Source organism: Notolabrus celidotus, chromosome 15 (genome assembly GCF_009762535.1).
Source record: "Notolabrus celidotus isolate fNotCel1 chromosome 15, fNotCel1.pri, whole genome shotgun sequence".
NCBI classification, from domain to species: Eukaryota; Metazoa; Chordata; class Actinopteri; order Labriformes; family Labridae; genus Notolabrus; species Notolabrus celidotus.
This window is the reverse complement of record NC_048286.1, coordinates 26,467,417-26,487,851: the sequence shown is the minus strand read 5'-3', so window position 1 is coordinate 26,487,851 and position 20,435 is coordinate 26,467,417. Positions and strand designations below refer to the sequence as shown.

Here is a 20,435-nt window from a genome sequence, read left to right as displayed (position 1 = left end):
ACCCTAATCCTAACCCTAGCCATTAAACCCTGACCCTAATCATAACCCTAATCCCTAACTCTAATCCCTAACCCTAATCCTAACCCTAAACCCTAAACCTAATCCCTAACCCTAATCCTAACCCCAATCCTATTCATAACCTTCACCCTAAATTTAAACCCTAACCCTTATCATAACCTTAAGCCTTTATCATAACTCAATCCTAACCCTAACCTTAAACCCTAACCCTAGCCCTAAACCCTAACCTTAATCATAACCCTGAACCCTAATCCCTAACCCTAAACCGAACCCAAACCATAACCCTAAACCCTAACCCTAATCCTAACCCTAATCCTTACCCTAACCCTAATCATAACCCTAACCGTAATCCTCACCCTAACTCCTAACCCTAATCATAACCTTAAACCCTAACCCTAATCATAAACCTAACCCTAATCCTAACCCAAACCTTAAACCCTAACCCTAATCATAACCTTAAACCCTAACCCTAATCATAACCCTAAACCCTAACCCTAACCCTAATCATAACCCTAACCCCTAACCTTAACCCTAACCCTAACCCTAACCCCAAACCCTAACCCTAATCCTAACCCTAATTCCAACCCTAACCCTAACCCTAAACCTAACCCTTTTCATAACCTTAACCTTATTCATAACCTTAACCCCAGCCCTAATCATAACCCAACAAGCAATAGAATTATCATGTGTGCACAATATAAAAATATTTTTGTGTGGACTTTAGGGGCTGTGTTATATTGTCCTGTCAATATGAAAAAAGAATCTCACCCTGCTTTCTTCTCTTTGTCAGATGTGTAACTCCTGATTATTTGTTCAGGATCGTCTGGTGGGATGCAAACCTCACAGCTGTCAAAGGCATTTAATTGTATGAATTGTCAGTCCGGTTGTCAATTGTCTCATTTACTTTTATAGATCGTAAAAAGTCATCACAGTTCTTTTGAGTCTGTTTATCAACATGTTAAAAACTCCCTACAGGAGCTTTAAAACGGGTGGAATGAAATAGATGGAGTTACTGCATTATTGAAGCTCTTCAGGACTTCTATCACTGTAGCTGTATGCATGTGTCTCCTGGTTTAGATTATATGTAGTTTTTATGACATTATTGGGATAAATTGAGTTTCTTTTTCTTTTCTTTTTTAATTATATTTTTAGGACTTTTTTCTTTATTAGATAGGACAGCTGAAGAGAAACAGGAAACGTGGGTGCTAGAGAGTTGGGGAAGACATGCAGGAAATGGTCGCAGCTGGGAATCGAACCGGCGAACTCTGTGATGAGGACTAAAGCCTCTGTATGTGGGGCGCTTAAACCACTAGGCCACCAGCACCCCAAATTAAGATTTTTAATGCACTTATATGAATGATGAAAGATATACAAATCTAAGTATACCACAAAATGTGTTTTGTTTTTAGTAGAAGTCAGCTCATCTTTCGTCTGGATGTAATCTTGACTTGATAAATTCATAGGTCAAAAGAATTCTACATATATAAAAAAGTCTATAAGGCCAGATTCATCATTTTTCATGAAATCCGGTTTCCTAAAAACCTCTCCAGTCAAAATGGTGTCAGCTCCGCCGTGTTGAATCCTTTCCATATGTCTTCTCTTCATTAACACACAGATTTAATCACCTTCCTCTGCGCTCCATCTTGTTGCATAACCCTCCACAGGAAATATGGGTCACACTGCAGGAATGAAGACTTGTAAGGCGATCTTTATTGCATATGAACGACAGGACCCAGTGCTGCTCTCCCACTGCAAATGTTTTTTGACATATAGCTTACTAATGGCTCTACTCACAACTGTCTACACATTAATAGTCATGTGGTTTATGCACTCGGTGCTGGCTCCCACTTTATGTGGAGAGAGAGAGAGAGAGGGGGGGGGGAACCTCGATAGAGGCGAAGACAATTTGTTCGACGCCTTTGTGCACCCAAGTGGATAAAATGACAATTTAGCGAAGTGCACGCAGACTTCACCTGTTTCACTTCATATCATTATTTGCTTTTATGTGCACGCTGTAAGTGTTCGCCTACAGCAGTTTAATCAGCCCGTCATGTTGCTAAAGCTACACCTGGGTGTTCCTCCACACATAAAAATCATTAAGACTTATTTTTAAAAGCAGAAGAGTGCAAAGACGGAAGATTAACCCCACATCTGGCACCCCACTGGCATCTAAGAGGGTTTCAAATGTCACACCAGCATACAGGTAAGTGCTTTATTTACAGGACGTTAACATTTCCACTTGATCTGGAGCAGCAGTGAATCATCTCGCAACAACCTGGGCATGGACAGGTGTGGCCATTCCCCACTGCAGAGCATTCTGGGACTTTTTGCTCCATATAATAATAATAATGTGTGAGACTTGTACATGAAATGAAACAAAAAAACCCAAACGGACAAAGATGAATGTGTTGCATCCCCTCTTTTCTACAGCACAGCAGGGGATCCATTTAAAAGAGGGGGGGCGGCTCTGGAGAGCGTCCCTCTTAACACAGATCAAGTACACACACATATGCCAGGCGGAAACCATTCACACATTAGGAACTCAAAGCGACATTCATAGCAGCAAACTGAGAACAGCTTTCAGGAGGAAACACAAAGGAAAGTGAGACTCTGGGAAGCAATAGAAGCCTCATTATGATGTATTTGCTAGAGAGTAACGTCTCCTGCACATGAAATGTACACTTAACTGCAGCACAGTAACAGCTGATGCAGTCCCGCTCTCTGCAGGCAGCGTGATGAGGACATCTAGGACAACATGGTGCTGCTCTTTGAAACATTTTGACTCTAATCTGGACAGCAAGGAGGGATTAAGACAGATTCACAGATTCCTGTAAACGGAGCAGCCGATCGGAGCTGCTTTAGAACCAAAACAGAGAAGTGAACAGAGGACTTGGCTACCGATGAAGTCCAGAACTAGCCCACGCTGAAGTCCTTCATGCCAAATATGTTGTGAGGCCTGATCGCCATGATCCAGACCAGAAGTGCAAATCGAGCCCAGGACATTTTCTCTGGAACTTTTTTCTTTTTAGTCCATCAAAGTTACAAAATCATTTTTAAGTTAAGGGTTAATTCGTCGACATGTAACCATCATTTTGTGCCTCATAACATTAGACTAAAGGAGTTGATTTAAACACAAAGTTTGACGTACAGAGACTCCACCTCCTCTGTGACAAACCCTTCATCTGTTCTCTGCTGGTCACCCCCGCCCTCATATTAGCAACAAGAGAACATTAATAACAGCGGCTGTATGTAGAAGAGATCCACGAGAGGAGTGTTACTGTGTAGAGCTAGGAGAGGTTGGATTGGACACGGCAACAAGGAGCCTCTATAGATGTTGAAATGTCTCCTACAGGGTTATTTAGTGAAGTCCATTTAGCAATCCACTCGCTCTATTGTTTTCTTCTTTCCATTTCTCTTCCGTTGTCCAGTTTGTTCTGCCCCTCTGTCGCTCACAAATGAGTTCAAGGGCACAGCTCTGTTCAAACACACACACACCCCTCTTATTATTCCCTCCTTCTTTTTCCATCTTTCCTGTTTGATTCTGCTCTGTTGCTATTTATCCATCGTGGATCAGCTCAGGTTAAAAAAAGAGAATCTGCTCAGTCCTGCCTCGGGGATTGGCCGGAGGGTCCTGTCAGCGGTGAGAAAGACAGTCAGTAGGCAGGGAGGGAGGAGGCAGACGGCTGCAGGGAGCCCGAGGAGTTCGAGCGTCTCATGTGAGGGAGGAGGTACGAGTCCGAGCACAGCTGGTGAACATCGAAGCGGTCCTCCTTGCGGTAGGCCAGACAGCGGCGAATAAACGCCTGGAAATTAAGAGCAGAGGACAAACAATATGAAATGAGCTGCAGGCTGTGAGTGGGTCTGTGTGAGGGGGAGATGCTGCACCTTTTGTCTCCAGAGAGCGCCTCTCAAGTGTTCTTTTTATAGCCACAGATCAGAGCTGATGCTGATATTCCAGTGTGTGTCAACATGTTGTTGGACAGTCATACTGTCTGAAAGCTCTGCTAGACATTAATACTTAAATCATACTGAGTGTGTCTCATATACCTTCAGATAACAAACAAACATACACAGAGAAGGATCACATCCGCCAACGATCAGACATCTTGCTTTGTGAATCATTCTAAGAGAAGACTTTAAATAGGGCCCAATGAAATCCCTTTTATTTATTTTCAAAATTCCTTTTTTTCCCATTTAAATTTTTTTAGAATACTGTTTTTTACCCTTTATGCTTATTTTACCTCCATATAGTGTGTGCTTTTTTGTGTCAGTGAATAAAATGTCCATTAATGAAAAGCAAAAATCATTAAATTTATAGCACAATTTTGCCCAGTATTTCAAGTCAAAACATAATGTTGTAACATAATAATGTTTTTCTGTGTTTTTCACATTGCTTTTGGACGACAAGTGGTCATCACACGTATTTTTACTTTTGCAGTCAACAGTGTTTTGGCAGAATCTGCAGAAAAGCATGTCACCTGACTCATAGAAGTCATTTGGGAACTGCTCAGCTCTGGATTTTGGAGTCAGAGATGAGTTTCGCAGTTTTTTTGCAGACTTAGCCGGTATTTCTGGTGGCCGCTTCGACATGTTTATTTCTGGAGGGAGTGGGTGAGTGTTTGTGAGGAGATGCCACAGACTGTATAAAATATGGATGTAGTATCCTTGACATCACCCATCTGTTTCTGAAGCACTGTTTTGAGGCCAATCGTCAGTGGCAGCCATATTGCTGCTGTCGAGCGATTGTGACGTAAAGAGGCGGGCTTTGAGCCTCCTAGCCAACAGCTACAGTGTTCCCACCTGCCAATCAAGTCAGCTGTGCCTCTCATTGGAAGACCCATAATCTCAATATCTTCAAAATTGCCGCGTTAGAAAAAAATTCACCCCCCGTACAGTTTGTGCCGATCAAGAAATGAGCTATCCAGACTACACTTGTCTTTTGTACCAGGCTGTAAACATGTTTATTTCTGATGTGAAGATCGGATTTTGGATTGGTGTGTATGTGGTTTCCGGTACTTCCGGAGCCAGCCTCAAGCGGATCCTCGATGAACTGCAGTTTTTAGTACTTCCGCATTGGACTCATATTTTTAGATCCGAGGTTGCCGCTTGGTTTTGCCCAAATAAGGCAATGACTGACAGGTGGGAACACTGTAGCTGTTGGTGAGGAGGCCCAAAGCCCTCCTTTTTACCTTTTTACAGATGGATGACATCACGGATACTACTACCATTATTTATTATTGCTTTGCGTTCCTTTGCTTTTCTATTATATAATTTATTTTCTTGTAAAGTGTCTTAGAGAAACTTTTAAAGCGCTTTTATAAATAAAATGTATTATTGTTATTATTATTATTATTATTATTATTATTATTATTATTATTATTATTATACAGTCTATGGTAATCACCACCCACAATACATGATCCCTTACTGGTCATAATGTGCTCAGGAGAAGAGGCGTTCCGGCCCTTGTGTGAATGTTTGTGTTGGTACATTCATGTTAGTGTTACCTTGGCCTCTGTGCTGGCCTGTGGTTTAGCGGGGAACTGGACCTCAGTGGCCTTGAGGATGGTGTTTTCCTGCAGAATGTCCTGCTGTGACTGGTTGTGACCAAACGGCTGCAAAAACACCACACAAGATGAAAATGTAAAGTGTACTGAGATTACTTTTCGTTATTATTTGGCGTTATACAAAAAAATATTGATTCAATTCTTTGATACTGGAGATTTCGATGGACTGATGTTTGGTGCTTTACCTTGCGTCCGTAGAGGCACTGGAAGAAGATCACTCCCACAGACCAGACGTCCACCTTGTTGGAGATTTTAGGCGGCTCCTTTCCCACCACAAAACACTCTGGAGGGAGGTACCTGAAGTAACGCACAAACACAAAATGCACTTGAGGTTCAACTGTCTTTTCAGATGTTTAACAGGAATTATAGGTGACCCCTTTTAAATCCCTGTCACAATTCACATCCACTGAAAAATCTCCTCTATCTCTTTTTCCAACCCTAACTCGTTCGAGGCAGATGTCTGTCTAACATGAGTCTTGTTCAGCTAAAGCTTTCTGCCTGTTAAAGGAAGTTTGTCCTCTCCGCTGTAATTTGCTAAATGCTGCAAAGTGCTCTGCTCATGATGAGATCAGACTGAGTCCTGTCTGTAAGATGGGACTGGATCTTATCCTGTCTTGATGTTGGGTCTTTGTTAATAACATAAGATAACATAGAGTACGGTCTAGACCTGCTCTGTTTGTAAAAGCGTCTTGAGATAAAGTTTGTTGTGATTTATCGTTTTATAAATAAAGATTGATTGATTGATAAAAGAAAGAAGTCAACATTTAACGCTAACATTTTCCAAAAGCTGTCAAAATACAAGATGATATGTTTTAAAGCTTCACATTGACCACAGACAAAACACACCGTCAGTGTATGATGTGTGTGTGCGTGTCATACCAGTAGGTTCCAGCTCCTTGTGACGTGAGGTCCATCCCATCCACGCCGTAGTTGTCATCATCCATGATCTTCGACAGGCCAAAGTCAGTGATCTTGATTTCTCCACATGCAGTGCCGTCTACCAATAAGATGTTACCTACAAAACACAAAGACAAGCAGAACTCAGAGACCTAACAGGTTTGGGAGGAATTACAGCAGCGTCACCAACTGCACTGGAAACACACAAAGCCCCACCACACTCATCACACACATCACACACATCATGTTGACAACTGAGAGCGACTGCAAGGCCTTCAACAGACTCGTCTAAAGAAGTCATTGCACATTTCTAAATTTAACTCCACATGCGCTCCATTCTGAAACCATCATGGGACCCACCAGGTTTGAGGTCGTAGTGGATTATGGGCGGTTTGATCTCGTTGAGGTAGCGCAGGGCGCTGACGATCTGCATGACGATGGAGCGAGCCTCTTTCTCTGACATCAGCTTGTTTTGTTTCAGGTAGAAGTCCAGGTCGTTTCCTTCACAGAACTCCAGAACCGTGCAGAACCTGAGTATAGGGTGGGGAGGAACACACACAGTCACACACAGATGAAACTGATTTCATTAAAACAAGAACAAACTGAAATCAACAGCACCTGCAGATTGTGATTACTCTAGTAGCAAAAAGTGAACAAAACTGTCATTTATCAACTAATCCCTGAGTAGAAATAACAGCTCGTCCAGTATGAGAGCCGTTCCCTGCTCCACATGAAGGTCAGAGGGTCAGGGTTAGTAAATGTGGAGTGAAAAAAACCCTCATTAGGGAGTTATGGTAAAAGTTTGGTTTTGGGATTTCTCTCTAACGCCTTTATTGAGTGTTTTCAAAGGTTTCACCTTCCTGAGGTGTTTGTTAAAATGAGGAGGGAAACCTCTGTGGAGGATTTGGTTCTGATGAAAAAATAAACCTGAGAAAGCTCATGTGATGAGTCTTAGACAAACTTGAAGTATCATTGATGCTTCTTCATGACCTACAAAAGCAAACGAGACCAAAATTGACAAGTTTGATTATTTCTACTTTGTAATTTTTATGTCTGAGGCGTCTACCTGGAACTAAAAATTCCTTTGTGCCAATCTCTATTAGAATTTTAAATAGTAAATAGCCTGTTGCGGTTGGGACAGTGTTATGGTGCTCTCTCTTTAAGAGTATGCTTTGTGATGTATGACTGTGTATTATTCATTGTATTTTTTCTTTTTATTTATGTGTGTTCTTGTGTCATTGTGGTGAATTTTTAAAGAGCAAGTAACATGTGCAGCACTGATGTCAAAGTCAAATGTCCCTACAGGAACAATAAAGGACATCGTATTGTATCGTAACTAGATTTCGGAAATGCCATTAACTGGACGATGCAGACACAGACTTTTTTTGGGGGGGATATCCCTCATCAAAGATTTCAACTCAGAGTTATGTTGGAAAGCTAAGAGATCAGGATGAGATTTGAATTTAAAAAACACTACTTAGACATATACAGTACAAATACGATAAAGACTTAAGAGGTAAACTTTCATCCACAGGGGGGACAAAACTGAAAGTTACTCACAGGAGCTTTAACATAATCAGACTGAGATCTAATAAACAAGCTGACTGAGGTTAGTGACAGATCCAACCCCCTACGGAGGAGGAATTCAGAGACCCTAATATGAAAGCAAAATGACTGTAGTCTGAGTTTTAAGTGTTTCAGACATCTCCGTGCAAGAAGACTACATGATGGACAACTGTAGCACACGTTGATGAGCTTAATTCTTTCCATTAAGGACTGAACCCTCTGCTGTCTTTATAATACACCCCAAGCAACCAGCACTTACAAATCATACTGCTTGTTGAGAAAATGCCTGTGTTGTTTTTTATATTTCCCAGCTCCAAGCTCAAGACTCTGCTGCTCTAGTTTTTTCCTATATGATGTGCTGATAGAAACAGATTAGTTTGTGGTTTATCTGGACAAATATCATCAGACTGGTTGAGTTACATTAACTGCCAGTATGCATGTGGTTGACTAAACCTCCCATGCAGAGCTGAAGGTTAACCATTTCACACAGCTCCTTCTGTCGGGGCATGTCGTTTCTGAATCATGCATTTTTACAACTTCATACTCTTTCACAACAGGCCGTTTGCTCCTACATGTAGCTCCTGCTAACTAGCCGTGTGAGGCAGCACACACAAGAGCTTCAGGATTCTTTAAACGTGAAGTGGGTGGCACCTCTTTACAAAAGGTTTGAGTCACTCTGACGTTCATCTTGTGCGCAAACTACTTTTCCAGCCAGTGCTCTGTGACTAAACAAGCTCAGGATGTGTTGACCCAGCAGGTCTGCAGCTCGTGGAGGTCAGAGGTCACTCACGTGTCAGTATCCAGGGAGAAGTAGTCGTACAGTTTGACTATTCTTGGATGGTCCAGCTGCTTGTGTATCCGGTACTCCCTGCATGCATGCCTGAGAGGAAATAAATGTCAACATAAGAGTGTGTGTTACGGGAGAGACATTTTGTATTTGTAAATACTAAAGAGGGTGAGCATGCAGGTGTGTGTGTGTGTGTGTGTGAGATTTACTTGTGGTAGTTTTCTTTCTTCTCCTCTCTCCAGTTCTTGTTGAGCTGGTGGATTTTGACAGCTGCATAGCGCTGCTCAAACAGGTCAAAAGCCTGCGTATGAAAAAAAACACACATTTGTCTCAAACCATTATGGAGGGAGAAACCAGGGTGAAAACTCTCCACACGTACAAATACTACCTTATAAACCTCACTGAAGCCGCCCCTGCCCAGCAAGTGCAGCAGCAGATACCTCTCGTTCAGGGTGGGATGGTCTTTAAACCTGTATGAAGGAGGCACAAGGTAAATTACATTAAATCTTAAAATGCAGGACTTTCATATTCTTGACTTGACATGTTTTTAGTACAAAAGACATTTTCTGTTACTTCAATGTTTTGTTTTGAAGGAGTAAACCCTCCCTGGCCTGAGTTCTCAGCAGCTCATAACGCTGTGAGTTTACTTACGCTGAGCTGTCCTCGTTGTTTATCCTCTTCAGCTCTCTGATGTGCAGATTCCTCACCCGCTCAAGCCGCTCCAGCTCTGCCTGGATCTCTGCTTCCTCCTGCAGAGACACGACGTTTGGAAAATGTGTCATTTTAATCAAAAATCAAAGAGTCTGAAGGTCAGTGAAACATTGTTTTTATGCATATTCAGTGTTCACTCCAGTGTTCTTAGAATTCAAATGTCTTCTGGTCAGATTTTTTAAAATCATCAAATAAATAAATAATGATAGGCATACTTAGTGACCCTAAACTGGGATTTATTGATCATTTTTCAAAATGTATTCATTGCTACTGACCTTCTTCAGATGTCCGAGGCGCAGCTTGAAGATTTCCTCCTGCTCGTGGTACTCAGCGAGGGTCAGTCTGCAAAACAGTGCATAATCACAAACTCTAGATCGAGCACAAACCTCTAAACACATACCCGATTGTGAAAAAGAAATCATGTTATGCTTTGGTTTCTCTTAAAGAGACCAAAGTGGCTGTATGTGTTCACGTGTACTCACAGCTGTGGCAGGGACGGTTTGAGGAAGGGATCTGAGTCGTTGCCGTTGACCACTTTAGTTTTGCGCTGCTTGGGTTCAGAGGAGGAGGCTACAGAAACGGAGGGAGACGCAGGGTTTGGAGGCTTCCTCTTGGCCAGCAGCTTCCTCTGTCGCTCAATGTCCTCCCTCTGCTGGTTGATGCCCTCCTGCTGCCTGCAAACACACATCGCACAGGTGGAGAGAGAGAGTCAGAAAATACGACCAGCAGAGTGAAATGTATCTGACAGGAGGGAGAATTTTGCGTGTGCAGCCTCTCACTTGATCAGGTTTTGGAATGCGTATCCATCGGTCCACTGCTCCGTGTAGGATGCTCCGTGTCTGACGGTGGTGAAGTGACCTAGACGTAGACGGTCCTGCATGCTCTTCTCCCGACACGACTGCTTCTCCTGTGTGCTCTGTTTGAGAAAACAAGCGCACATTTGTTTACACGCAGCTTAGTATTTGTAGTTAGACTGGGGTTTTCAATCGTCATAGTTTTTTGTTATGCATGTAAACATCACACCCTTGTTCTTAGACACGTGTATGCTATTATGAGTGCTTTGATGAAAATAACAACACTATCATGCTTCCTACTTCTCCGGAAATCCTTATGGGTGTAGAATTAAGTATGTGAGATTGAGAGGATTCAAAACCCAGCTGTACAGAGATGATCAGAACCTTGATTTCATCACGGGTAACCCGGTTACTCAGGCTCCATGTAAAGTCATCTCCAAATATGGTAATATGGCAAAATCAGGATACTAATGAACTTACAAACCACACTGTGTGGTGTTGCTAGAGAGCAGAGACAAAATAAAAGTTGTGGTTACACGCCCACACCTGTAATCTCTTGGTTTCATCTCCACCCAGAATAAAGGTGTGGTAAGTAATCATACTTTTAAAACAACACAGAACTCCAGACACATTAAAACTCCATTTAGGGATAGTGAGACACTTACTGCTTTAAATGTATTGTTAAATGGATGCTTGTGTAATGAATCCCATCACCACTGTGCAGCTCTGAGACAAGTGGCTGAAAGATTTACTGACCCAAACACAGAACTCTTCCTTCAGGAGTTAAGGACCAAAGCGGAGCTAAAACGTGAGAGGATACCGGGGCTCACATTCGGGAATGGTTTTGCTGCATTCTGTTGCAGGTGTCAGCAAACACTTTTCATTCTTGGCAGCACTGATCTCAAAGCACACATGATACAAACACGTCAGGTGTAAGAGTGTGATTAAGATGATAATGTATCTCTGTTTGGGCTTTACAGCCTGTGGGCGATCTAAAGAAACATGATGCAGCGGCTCTTTGCATCAGACAAACAGTGAAACCATAAAGTGTGTGTGCATGCAAAGACAGATACCTTCTCTATGAGCAGCTTCTTGCTCATGGTGATACATTTATTCAGCCTCTCCTTGTATTTCTCCAGGAGTTTCTGCTGTTCATCTATCTGTCTGCGCAGGTCACAGTTAGCCTGTTAGGAAAAGACACGAGGAGCGGTGTTAAACTTCTAAAAGAGAACCCATGTCATCTTCAAAACTCAGGCTGTTGACGTTGAACTCACCCTGAGAAGATCATCTATTCGCCCCTCTTTTTTCTCCAGGTCCAGACTCTTGTTGCTCTCCAGAGCAGCGAGCTTCAAGCCAGTTAACTCCGTCTGACAGATCCAGAGAGAGAGGAACCAGTTAGAGGTGAATTAATGGATATGACCTGCGGTTACCAAGGGGAGAAACGTGAGTGTTTTATGTGTATGTCATGTTACCTGGACACTCTTGCTGGAGGAGGCTTTTGGATTGTGTTCCCCAAAACACAGACTGGTAGGAGAGGAACTGTTCTGTCGGATCTGCAATAACAAAAAGAGACTCACTTTCACTTTACGTGTACTGTGGGTTGATGCGTTTTTTTTTTTTACTGTTGGCGAGATACTTACGATTGAGCCAGGGGCGGAGTGGGAGCTCTGTGGAGAGCGGCGAGCTGATGGGAGGCCTCTGACTGGACTGGAACCATTCCCACCCTGGAACTTTGCAAATAAAGAAACTTAAGAACCAGGTTTAAAAAAAAGAGACGATTGTACGCTAATAAAGAGAGGGAGGTTTGTGCAACACTCACATCAAAGTAGTCGCTGATCTTGGGCCCACGTGTGGACGTCTTTCCTGCAGAGAGAAAGTAAGATTGTGTGGATCAGAATCATTGCCGAGAAATATTCCAAAACATGTACCAAACTTGTAATGGAGAGCTTAACATTGTGCAGGAAGGTGTAAGGTGATAAGGAGTGCAAAATCTAGAGGCATATAAACTTAAATAATACAGTGTGCAGGGTTATAGATAATATCTTAGCCCAGTGTGTGTTTATGTAGGAGGGATGGGCATTTCAAGCCAAAATACTATTCGAGAAGGGGTGCTGCTAGTAGCGGGCACTGACAGCATCTGTCTCGATCTTTATGTCGGTGTTTCTGTGACGCGGCATGGCGTGTGTGTTTACATTTTACAGTCATGCTCAGTCTCTGGAAATGTGTGTGTGGTGGTGTGAGATTCAGAAACGGAGAAAAACTGAGGAAATCGCCACAGCTGTCGCAAATGTTTTCTTCTTCTTTTGCCATTTAATGTAGTTAGCATTCTTCTTCTTCTGTTATTTAATGCGGTTAGCAAACAGGTTTAAGACGCTCTATAGCCACCGTCTGGTGGGAACACCGTATTTCAATCAGGCACCAAAGTATCGAAGAACTCTTTGATTTTTACAAAGTGAGTGAACATTTGAAAATCATTGCCCATCCTTATTATGTACCACATTATGTCTGTCAGCGTTACTGCGATGTGAAGTTACTCTGGGGCTGCATGAGAGTCCATGTCAGGTGGTGGGTGGGGGCGCTGCATCATTCATTAGGTTTTTGGCAGAGGAGTAGAAACTTGTTTTTATAGCCTGATGGACTTCAGCCCCTTCTCTGAGGGGAGGGTCTCAAAGAGTCTGTGTCTAAGGTGAGAGGGGTCCGCCCTGTGTGGCAACAATGCACGCTAACAGTGACGCCTTCACTACACTGGGTGTCAGTCGTACCTTGACTACTCTCTGAATAGGTGTCAGCTTTCCTTTTCCTCCCCCTGGACGTTTCAGAGTGCTTCTTCTCCGGGGTCTGCAGATATGAAAACAGGGAGAGAGGAGAAAAATGCGCTTGAGTCCCTTGTGTTTTATTTAACAAAGCCAGCTCTAGTGTTGTTGTTCAGCAGGAAAGATCAGCAGGAAGAAAGAGTACATACTGAGTAGGCAGGGGAGCTCCCTCTTTTCAAATCAGAGTTCTACGAAAAGAAAAGAAGGAGAGGTGGAGGTAGTGGGAGAGATGGAGAGACGAGTGGGCAGAGAAAGGAGAGAAAGTACTGACAACACAGTGCTGTGTCTAACAAGACTTCATATCTGTGTAATATTTAACTTCAGTTCTCAAAATATATAATGTCGCAGGATGATAACCTGCATGTGTGAGAGTGTTTTTACCTCCGACTCCTTGTCACTAGAAGAGCCCAGACTGCCGTAGCTGTGGTTGGAGGACTCGTTGGCCAGCCCCTACAAAAACGTGAGAAATTACACAAATAAGTGAATACGCACACACACACAATGTGAAAATATGCTCTGCAGGTGTGTGGTGCTATCAAAGTTCAGCAACGTCATGAAATGTAAACAAGAGTGAAACAAAGCCTGAGGCAGGCCTCTAGTGTGACGTGTGTGAAGAGGAATCCAGATCTTCAGTTATTGAAAGGTGTGTCTTTTGGGCCTTTTCCAACACATGCAACCTTTTCAGGAAAACAGGAACGTTTACCTGTTTTCCCTCCATGGAAACCTAGGCTTGGTGTTTATATCCTGCCCTGTAGCTCAGGTACGATCATGGTTGAGTTATCATGATAAATACAAGCCTCAGAGCTGCTACAAATTGTGTTGACCGCTCTTCTGCTTCAAGGAGGCGCAGGGGTTTGACACCATTGAGAGATCCTGGGAGTGGAATTTGTTGAACTTGACATCTAAACAACGCAGCAAAGTTCTCAATATGTTGGAATGGACTTCTTTACCTGACTTTATAAATTAACTCATGAAGACTCTGTAGGCTCTGAGTGACCTGTGGCTGTAGGTGACAGGTTTTAAGGTTGGACTCAAACTACAAGACGATCAGGCCAATTTTCCCAGAGTCACAGGAAATGATGATGTGGGAGGAATCTAGTTTGGGTCCTTGATTGAAGCTGATGTTCAGCCCTGTTGATCTGTTAATGTTCGGGCTTTACAGATCGACCCATACATTTGATCAAAGTCTCACTGTCTTATCAGAGCCGACTTGGTTGACTGCATCGTTACTTTTCCAGAGAGCAGCCGATGAAAGAGAGAAGAAAGGAGGAGAAGGAACAACTGATGGTGTAGTGAACGCAACTTTAAACATTTCAGACTCCGAGGCTAGCATGCCACTGGTAATATCTCACCTCCATGTTTCACTGAAGAAAATACATCCTGTGTTGACCTCTTCTCCACAAACACTTCCCAGTGAAGTGATCTGTAACAGCAGCTTTGAGTCCGTCTCTTTCTGTTTACATCTTTTTCACTAATAAATGAAACATGATCACACGGGGTGGAACGCTGCTTCCGCTCGAGCCCGTGGAAGAGGCACATCATGACGTCAGATTTACTTGACCACTTTTCCCAGCAGCGCTAGCACGAACTTTCCCTCACAACAACAACAACAATGGCGGACAATGGCAGGTTGTCTCCTCGACCGACCACTGCTTTGCCTTGGAATCCATTAGTCTTTTAAATTTTGTCGTTCCAGGACAATGGCGGAAACACGTTTGGTTTGTGTGTTTGATCACAGCAACCCCGCCCCTCACCCCTGAGGTAAGCAGTTCGAGGTTCTAGACCAGCAAAGAGTTGGAGCAGCTCTGGAACCGGTTTTCACGGCCGGGAGCCGGTTCACTCGCAGTGAAAACATGGAAAACCAGTCATCAATTGAGTGCCGACTCCGAACCGGCCCTGAAACTGCCTCGGTCGAAAAGGGGTAACAGTAGTCTCAGCAATATCCTGCAGTGTGATTTTAAGTGTCATCAGTGTGTTAATTCTTGTAGTTTATTCAGTTTGAGATTAGAAAGAAGACAATCTTGGATCGTTTGTACATATGTGATGCCGCCTGTTTCTTAAATTGTTAAGATTTTGAAGCTTTTGTAATCCGAGCCCCGCTGTGAGTAAATGAAGCGTTTGTTTTTCTGTGCCGTGGTTACCTTAGCTCCTCCGCTGGTGCTCCCGGTGCTCCCGACCGTGTTCCCGCTGACGGCTCCAGTAAACCTGGCCTCCAGCAGCTCCTGTCTCCTGGGGTCCAGGCTGTGCAGCTCCTCCATGGGGCCTGACACGAGGGAACAAAAGAGTGAGGTTACATCACCGCCATTACCAGCGAAGGAATCAAGAGATATGGAGCCTTTAACACTTGTTCTGTGACGACACTGCTGGAGAGGAATAAAAATGAGCACTCAGAGAAGGAGCGGAGGACGCTATCTGGGGGAGGATTACAGAAAATTAGAGTGATTAGAGGATAAAAATAGAAAAATGGATTTGATTCAGCCGGGCAGCAGGTAGCTCCTCAAAAAGATGCTCTTTCATGCTATGACGGTGGATGGTGAGGATGAGTGACACTGCAGTTCTAACTAAAGCAGGAAGGTCAGTCTCTTGCTGGGAAGTCAGGAGGGAGAAGAGTTGAGGCCGGGTGGGGACTGTGAGTGTCAAAACAAAAAGTCCTCAACCAGCTTTCTTCAATTGTCACATTAACTACTGTCACAATGGCCTCATTACACAGTGCTAAACTACTCTGTAATATTAAGGTGGAAAATAGAGCACAGTGGAAGCTGAGATAATGGCACTTGGAAGTTTTACGTCTGTCTGCACCCTGCACATTCAGTGAAGAATAATCTGGGCCATGTGAGTGGCTCTGTCGACACTTCAGATGCTGCAAATGCGCCGGAAAGGCCTCTGATACAACCTAGAATGAAGGATCGAGAGCAGACACCAGAACACCAGCATATACATTAACCCATATATGATTTATAAGACCCGTGATACACACAGAGAGCTAATGTTTGCAGGTGATTCATCATATGATCATTAAAAGCAAATGTGTGGAGCATCACCAGAAAATGTATGTAACTATAGAAAATCCCTCTGCTTAATCAGCTCTATTTGTAGCATGCAGGCTTCGGTTTAAATGACACAATGTAGTCATTTTTAGCCCAAAGGTATAAGAACATGAGCTTTTTATTTTTAGCTGTAATATTTATTCAATATATTTCTACTTCAACATTTGCACCCTGCGCTACCTGACTTACTGTTTTATTGATTCATCTATTCACTCCATTATCTATATTCAGTTTAGTTTAGTATAACTCACATAGTCAGCCCTTTTCTAGTCTGTCCTCATGTTGTTTTGTCTTATTTTTATATTCTGTCTTTGTTGTCTGTTGTATCGTTTGTCTGTCTTTTATTTGCATTTGCACCGCTTCTCACTCGCCATGTGAGGACCGCAATTTCATTCAGCTGTATACAAGCTATTCAGATGAATGACAATAAAGTTTGACTTGACTTCACTTGACTTGAGCTCAAGCTTTGGGGTCAGTGTTCAGAAGAAAGAAATCATATCACATAAATGACCTCAACAAACTCCAACTAATCCAGAATGCTGCAGCCAGACTCACAACCAGGTCCAGCAGGAGAGAACACATTACATTAGGGGGTCAGCTCCAGACTACATTGCTGACCTCTTGACTCCCTACAAGCCATCATGTAACCTCAGATCCTCCGGTAGGTCTTTACTAACTATTCCACGCTCAAAACAGAAAAACCAAGAGTGATCAAGCATTTTCTGTTTGTGCACACAGGCTGTGGAATGACCTGCCGGAGGATATCAGGGAAGCAAACACACGCTCGTCTTTTAAGTCGCTTTTAAACAACCCACTATTTTAGACTTGCTTTTTATTGATTTTATGGTTTATTACTTTGTTCCTTGTTTTATAACTTCTGCTGGATAATGACATGCTTTTAACTACTGCCTACTGCCTTTTAAAATTGTTTGTGAAGTGCTTTGTCATTTGTTTTGAAAAGCTCTATATAAATAAAGTTATTATTATTACTATATCTGATAAAGTCAACCAGGACACTGCTTCTGTTTTCATGTGCTCATATTAACTTTTACATTTTAACTTCTTCTGCACAAACCACATTTGGAAAATCCTCCTGCCACAGTCACCATAAAATGACTCTTCCACCAGCAGCAGCAGCAGCAGCAGCAGGCTGAACATGCATGCTCCCTGACTGGGACTTCTTCTATGACAACTGGTTTCCTGGGAGAAACACACACTCTCAGAGACACACAAACACACAGGTCCTGCTCCCTGCTGGCTACTGCTGCAAGTGTTTGTTTCCTTATTGGACATTTCCTGGCTGTCATCTTTACATAGCTTGTGGCACAGGGGCGAGCCCTACAAGGCATAATGGTCATTATGAAAGCCTCAGGCAGATAAACAGAGCTCACAACACTACAAGGGCCTGTGTGAGGTTATTTAAGGACAGCAGGGGAAAGTGATTAAGAGGAATTCATCTTAAACCTTAAGATACACAGAACTGCATTATTCCATATGTGTTAACTTGCTATGTGAGTATCAGGTTGAGAGTTCATCTTTGAGGGCATCCCCAGTGCTGTAACAACTTTATATTGTTGTCTAGTTCACACTATCATCGTCTTAATATGTTTAAACACTGATCAATAACACAGTTTGACGCTATAACACATTTACACACACTGATAATCCCTATTATGCCACATTACATCCAGCAACTCAATAGAATCTGAATGCATTAAGTCGAAAACATGCAAAGTGGTGCATGCAACCTGTGCAATAAGGGCCTGCTGCTATCAGGTTTAAAGCAGCAGTGCAATGCATTAATGGATGCATGCATAGCTACGTTGTTTAATATACAGCGAGGTGCTGATAAAGGGGCGAATGTCAAAAACTAACAACACCACTGTTGTCGCATCAACAGATCTACGAGTCTCCCTGAATCCTGTAAGCAGCTGACAGTCCAACAAACACAACAACAAGCTAACGCTGCCTTTGTGCAAACAGGATAGCCTGCTGCTGCTGCTGCTCAGACTGGCCATCAACTGAACTGACAGCTGACGTTTGGCTTCACATTCACGGCATCCCTGAACTTGACATCCATTTTTACTTCAACAAACCGTCAGCCGAACACGGTTAAACTAGTCCACTTCTCCGGCAAAGAGCTCACATAAAGGAGAGGAAGACCCGGTGGTGGTCTCGGTGGGGTAATATACCTTCCTTGCTCTTTGCGGTCGCCGTTATATGTTGTTGAGAAATCGTTGGGGACGAGGAGAGCTGCGACCAAGATGGCGTCGCCTCCAAACTTCCACCACCACTTCCACTGTTACTTTGGACACTCATGAAGCCACTTTACCGCCGAGAGGAGCCAGCGTACACTCTGCTGTTCGCGGAAATCCCAAACTCGCGTCCATAGCTGGACACCTGCTGTCGTCTCACAGGCCGGGGGAACGTCAGTAGGAGGCTTTTGTGTTGCTAGACGTCTCGCATGTTGTTCCCCGTGCGGGTCCTGCTGCGGAGGAGCGGCTTCTTCAGAGACTCGCTGAAACGGATCCAGTGTAACCTTTGCATGATGACCGCACCGCGCGCCTGTCAGCATCCAGTTCGCGAGCGGAGCTCTGATTCTTGTAGGCGAGGCTATCGCGAGGCTGGCGCGTACCTAGCAGCGCGAGGGGGATGGCATGACACCGACACAGACACTGATCTGGGATCATTTCACCCTCCTCAAAACCTCCAAACCAGACCCGGGTTCACTGTGAGCCACGGCTCAGAGGCGACCTGAGAACAGCCTCTGGTTTTACAGAAAACAACAAACACCCCGAAAACATGGCCGAAAGTTCCTGTCTGTTTGAGGAGAACGACACAACACAGAAACACACACACACACACACACGCACGCACACGCACACGTGCGCGTGCTCACGAACAAAAAAGAAATCAGCCATATGTACTTTGTGTATGTGTGTGTGCGTGGTGGTGTTTGTGTGCGTGTATACTTATCTTAGAAAAATGGATGTGAGGATATATGAATCCATGTCAGTATTTTATATGTTTAATGTATATGTATATAAATGTAAAATATATATACATTCATATATACATACATATATATCTATATTATACATATATGTATTTAATATGTATATTTATATAAATATACACATATAGCATATATAAAGCTTATATATAGTATATAAATATACGTATATATTTAATATATACATTTATGTAGATATACACATATATCATATATATAGCTTATATATACTATATACATATACAGTTTAAAATATATGTGTATATTTAATATATATATTTATGTAAATATACACATATACCATATATTTAGCATATATATACATATAAATATACAGTTGAAATTATTCATATATATTTTATATTTATGTATATAAATATATCCATATCATGTATAAAATATATTATTTAGTTTTTTTACTTACTCATTATGAATGTTTACAGTTCTAGAATATATAACAGCATTACAGCACAATCGTACAGCAGTCTTCATACAGTAAGTGTTGTGTATGACAAACGTGCATGCAGCTTTGTGTGCGAGTTAGTGCGCGCGCAGGCGTGTGTGTGTGTGTGTGTGTGTGTGTGTGTGTGTGTGTGTGTGTGTGTGTGTGTGTGTGTGTGTGTGTGTGTGTGTGGTGTACATAGGTAGGGCTGTAGTCCTGTGCTGTTTTTTAGTCTTGAAATACAAGTTGCAGTGGGGTGGGGGTGGAGAGGGGTGGAGGGTGGCTAAGGGGGCTGTTGGGGGAGGTGCAGGTGGGAGGATAGTGATGTGGTCTTGGCTATAAGGTCTTTTGTTCCAAATTTGGTGCAGTGCATCAAAATGCCTTTGCCTTCTTGTAGGGCACCATACATAACACACATACAGAGACACACACACCCAAACACACACATCAGCTGTTTGGCCTACATTTTAATCTTTACACTCTACCTTCTCAAAATGTAAAACACTCGTTTTGCATAAAACTAACACACTCAAATCCTGACTGTGGGCTGACAGTCTGCAAATATGTGTTTCTCCTGCAATCAGAAACACGTTGATGTAGTGTTAATTAAAGAGTGATTATAATGGTTCAGATAAGGACTCAGAGTCACACTGTGAACACTGTTTCAGGGTCTTTGTCTGTCAAACCTCTGCTCCCCTTGCAGTCAGATTGCATCAGGAAACAGACTGAGGCACAAACCATCACTCCGCACCTCATATGCACCTGCCCATGGTAACCTGA

The 20,435-nt window shown here is 42.9% G+C and overlaps 1 protein-coding gene across 4 annotated transcripts; it reads right to left on the bottom strand.

Annotated features, from left to right (window-relative positions):
- Positions 1 to 1,706: 1,706 nt before the first annotated feature.
- LOC117826584 (serine/threonine-protein kinase tousled-like 1-B) lies at positions 1,707 to 19,075 on the bottom strand. Of its 4 annotated transcripts, none has more exons than XM_034702742.1 (22): positions 18,393 to 18,888; positions 15,295 to 15,416; positions 13,535 to 13,603; positions 13,303 to 13,341; positions 13,103 to 13,178; positions 12,160 to 12,203; positions 11,981 to 12,064; positions 11,813 to 11,893; positions 11,615 to 11,707; positions 11,414 to 11,524; positions 10,326 to 10,462; positions 10,029 to 10,220; positions 9,822 to 9,888; positions 9,487 to 9,584; positions 9,224 to 9,305; positions 9,045 to 9,136; positions 8,839 to 8,928; positions 6,843 to 7,012; positions 6,465 to 6,600; positions 5,771 to 5,882; positions 5,526 to 5,633; positions 1,707 to 3,821 (listed from the first exon to the last, which is right to left on the bottom strand). In XM_034702742.1, exons 1-22 carry the CDS (start codon positions 18,517 to 18,519, stop codon positions 3,672 to 3,674), a joined length of 2,280 nt encoding a protein of 759 aa, XP_034558633.1. In that variant the 5' UTR covers positions 18,520 to 18,888; the 3' UTR covers positions 1,707 to 3,671. The 4 variants fall into 4 exon arrangements, with proteins under 4 accessions (XP_034558633.1, XP_034558632.1, XP_034558634.1 ...); XM_034702741.1 differs by having other exon boundaries at positions 2,217 to 3,821; positions 11,981 to 12,070; positions 18,393 to 19,075; XM_034702743.1 differs by lacking the exon at positions 13,303 to 13,341 and having other exon boundaries at positions 2,217 to 3,821; positions 11,981 to 12,070; positions 18,393 to 19,037.
- Positions 19,076 to 20,435: the final 1,360 nt, after the last annotated feature.